This window comes from Empidonax traillii, unplaced genomic scaffold, assembly GCF_003031625.1.
Source record: "Empidonax traillii isolate 1590-97213 ecotype Southwest subspecies unplaced genomic scaffold, ASM303162v1 scaffold2526:size41326, whole genome shotgun sequence".
In the NCBI taxonomy this organism is placed as follows: domain Eukaryota; kingdom Metazoa; phylum Chordata; class Aves; order Passeriformes; family Tyrannidae; genus Empidonax; species Empidonax traillii.
The window spans coordinates 1-4079 of record NW_020957719.1 but is presented as its reverse complement, the minus strand read 5'-3'; the positions used below and the strand labels follow the sequence as shown (position 1 = coordinate 4079).

Sequence of the window (4079 nt, the reverse complement as noted above, 5' to 3'; positions counted from 1 at the left end):
TGGGAGAACTGGGTGCCCTGGGGGTGCAGGACTGGAGGCACTGGATAATCAGGACAGCACTTGGAGTACTGGGCGAGGAGGGACTGGGGGAACTGGGGGTGCTGGAGAATCCAGGCCGGGAAAGGGGTGAAGGTCTGGGAGAACTGGGCGGGAACTGGGGGGGTCAGGACTGGCTGTGCTGGGTGGGTAGCACTGGGGCTTACTGGGAGGGCTGGGGGGTCGGACTGGGGGGCACAGGTGGTGGGATCCAGGGTGGGACTGGAGGGAGGCTCTGGATTTGGAGCTCTCCCAGGCCGGGTCAGTGGGCTCTGCCTGCCCTGGAGCCACTGGAGAAGCTGCTCAGGGACGTTGTCACCCCAAGGCTGCTACTTTCATTTTTTAAAATATATTTTTAATTTAATTTAAATTTTATTTTAATTTCTGTTTTTATTTATAATATTTGTTTGTATTTTATTTTTTATTTTTTATTTCATTCTAATTTTCTATTTTTATTTTAATCTTTATTTTAATTTTAACTTTTTTTAATTATTTTTATTTTTATTTTCTTTTTAATCCTTGTCTTTATTTTATTTTTCGTTTTATTTTTTGTTTTTATTTTAATCTTTGTTTTCATTTTTTAATTTATTTTAAAAATTTTTTATTTTAATCTTTGGTTTTATTTTACTGTTATTTATATTTTTCACTTTTTATTTTATATTATATATATTATGTATATAAAATATATATTATATATTATTTTCATTTTACTTTTATTTCTATTTTTATTTCATTTTACTTTTATTTCTATTTTTGGTTTAGTTTACTATTTTATTTTTACTTATTTATTATTATTTATTATATATTTATATTTTATTTTTAGCTTACTATTAGTTCACTATTATTTCTATTTTTGGTTTAGCTTACTTTTATTTCTATTTTTGGTTTATTTTTATTTTATGTTAATGGAACCATCCTTGCAGTGCTGAAGAAGCGCCTGGTGAAGCTCGTGGTGAACTTTCTCTTCTACTTCAGGACAGACGAGGCCGAGGTGTGGAATGTGCTCCTGGGTGGGCTTTGATTCCCTCCCTCTTCCTTCTTTTTCCCGTGGGTTGGTTGTGGGGACTGGGAAAACTCTGCTGGGACAGCGTCCCCTTTTCCTTAGCTCAGCAGGGCTCCAGGAGAGCTGGAGAGGGATGGGGGCAGGACACAGGGAATGGCTTCCCGCTGCCACAGGGCAGCTTGGATGGGAATTCCTGGCTCTGAGGGTGGGGAGGGGCTGGGATGGAATTCCCAGAGCAGCTGTGGCTGCCCCATCCCTGGAAGTGCCCAGGGGATCAGAGGAGCAACCCAGGATAGTGGGAGGTGTCCCTGCCCGTGGCAGGGGTGGCCCTGGATGGGCTTTGAGGTCCTTCCCGCCCAAACATTCCGTGGAATGTGCAGCAGATGAGGATTTCAGGCCCTTCCCCGCTGCCTGATTCGGGTCTCTCGTGCTGTGTCACTCGCACAACAATTCCCAGTGGGTTGTTCTCGTTCCAGGCCGCGTCCCCGCTGTCCTTGCTCAGGGCTGAGGTAGTTCCTGGTGTCTGTGTGTCCCCCTGGAGCTGTTCCAGCTCCCCACACCCTCCTGCTGCCAGGCAGGCACAGCAGGGCTTGTTCTGTGTCTCCCAGAGAATATTCCAGGGAAGCAGAAGTTCTGTGCTGTAAAAGCCCGGGGGGGGGGGGGGGGGGGGGGGGGGGGGGGGGGGGCAGAGGTGATTAACACCTGATTAATATCCGCAGAGTGCTGCAGGTCAGACTGGCACTGGAGGCACACAAAGGTGATTAAAGGGTGGTGGATTGTCCTGCAGTCAGAGTGAATTATTGCAGAGGAGCACCAGGGTGTCAGACTTGCCTGAGAGGCTGCAGGGAAGGGCTGTGGGTTCGGTTCTGGGGGCACTGTGGGTTAAACCCCTCTCTCTCTCCGTGTGTTTTGCAGCCCATTGGAGCTCTGCTGCTGGAGCACTGCAGGATCACCAAGGAGGAGGAGAACGTCTTCTCCATCAGTGAGTGCTGCCTGGGCATCGCCCCTGGCCCTTTCCCCCGGGGGCAGAGTGAGAGGGGATGTTTTGCTGCTCAGTTCCTGCTGCTCTGGTGACTGTGGGGTCAGCCCAGCCCTGCCCCTCCTGGCTGGGGTCAGTGCTCCTCGGGTGGGGTTTGGTCTCTCCTCCCAGGGAACAAGCGACAGGACGAGAGGGAACAGCCGCAGGGGAGGTTTAGGTTGAATATCAGGGACAATTTTTTCATGGAAAGGGTGTTCAGGCTGCCCAAGGTGGAGCCACCATCCCTGGAAGTGTCCGAAAAAACGTGTGGATGTGGCTCTTGGGGACGTGCTTTAGTGGTGACCATGGTGGTGCTGAGCTGATAGTTGGGTTTGACAACCTTAAAGATCCTTCCCAGCCTTAACAATTCCGTGGCTCTGTCCCTCACTGCCAGCTCTTCCTGCCTGTGCCACGTCCCATCCCGAGCACGGGGCCACTCCAGGGTGTGGGATTTGCTCAGCTGCACGTGCAGAACAGCCAGAAATCCCTCCTTGGGGGGGGGGGGGGTTTATTGACAGATCTCTGCTGTGCTGCTGCATTTTATCCACCTCCCTCTCTCAGTGGGCTCAGATAAAGCCTCGGTGGGGCTGATCCAGCCCCTCCTCCCGCCGTGCTCCGTGTCCTTGTGGCGATACCGCGGCTCCAGCTGGATCCGTGTCCCCCGGGAGAGCCTTTCATCCCACACGTGCTGACAACAACAGGATGTTCCTCCAAGGCCGTCCCTGTATCTCTTGGCCTGGCTGCAGGGGCACAGCTGTGTCTCCTCCCTGCTGCTGTCCCTGCCTCCAAAGGGCCCTCCAAAACGGCCCCAGCGCTCCAGGCTCACCGAGTTTCGGGGTCTGGGGCTGTGTGTGGGGGGATGAGGATTCCTGAGGGAAGTGTTGAGCCCCCCAGCAGCTGCTGTGGGATGAGGGCAGCTCATGGCCCTCTCCCAGTGCAGTTGGACTCCTCAGTGGCTGCTCTGTGCCTGCATCCCAGGCCCTTCCTCAGGGCTGGCTTTCACTTTGGTTTGAATCCCTGGAGGCTTCCCCAGGAGCCTTCAGGGAGTTCCAGGCCCAGGTCTGGTCCAGTTCAGTTGCTCTCACGTTGGGAAGTTGCTCTTCCCGAGCTCTTTGGCTGCTGGAAGCTGACAAGTGGCCTGGGCAGCTGCTCCAGGGCACCCAGAGCAGGGAAGGGACAGGAGAGGGGCCGTGACTGGGATTACCAGCCCGGTCCCAGCTCGGCTTCGTTAACAGAGGTGCTAATTGTGGCCCGGCAGGGGAGCAGGGGCAGCTCTGCCAGGACCTGCCCTGAGCCCTTTCCTTGTTCCTGGCAGGTTTCATCGAGGAGCCAGAGAGGAAATACTGCTTCGAGTGTGCCAGTGAGGAGCAGTGTCAGGAGTGGGTCGAGGCCCTCAAACGAGCCAGGTGGGAAGGGCCGTGGGAAGGAGCTCTGGGATCAGCCTGGGGGAACCCGGGAGCACAGGGGTTGTCTCCTCCCAAAACAGCTCCCCCCTCCCCAGCCCTAAACGGCATCTGCAGCTTGCCCACGTCCTTTGCTCAGCAGGGTCTGGTCCTGTCTTGCAGCTACGAGTTCTTGAGGAGGAGCTTGATTTTCTACCGGAATGAGATCCAGAAGATGACAGGGAAGGTGAGTGAGGCCCTCGGGGTCGGGTGGTGACTGATGGGTCTGGACAGGAGCTGGGGATTGGTCCTGCACAGGCTGTTTGATCCGGAGGGAGATCCCAGATTCCACAGGGAGCCGTGGGCTCCACAGGCACATGGGAGCACCCTCCTCTGGACACACGTCTGTGCTGGAGTAGGCCAAGGATGGGAGCTGGACAGGCCTGGCTGGGCTCCCAGCAGGTCTCTGGAAGAGTTCACCACCAGCCCTGGCCAGATCTGTGGGTGCAGATGCTGCTCTCACCCTGCCAGGCCCCTCGGAGCATCCCTGGTGACAGGGGGTGACTGTGGGTCAGGGGTGGCAGGGGATGACTGTGGGTCAGGGGTGACTGATGGGGTGACTGTGGGTCAGGGGTGGCAG

At 54.0% G+C, this 4079-nt stretch overlaps 1 protein-coding gene across 1 annotated transcript; it reads left to right on the top strand.

Annotated features, from left to right (window-relative positions):
- Positions 1-919: 919 nt before the first annotated feature.
- On the top strand, positions 920-3730 carry LOC114072013 (pleckstrin homology domain-containing family J member 1-like; the record flags this gene model as incomplete). Its single annotated transcript, XM_027909923.1, has 4 exons — positions 920-1027; positions 1955-2021; positions 3373-3463; positions 3623-3730. Coding segments are annotated over 4 exons (360 nt in total), but the record flags the coding sequence as incomplete, so codon positions are not given.
- Between the last annotated feature and the right edge of the window lie 349 nt (positions 3731-4079).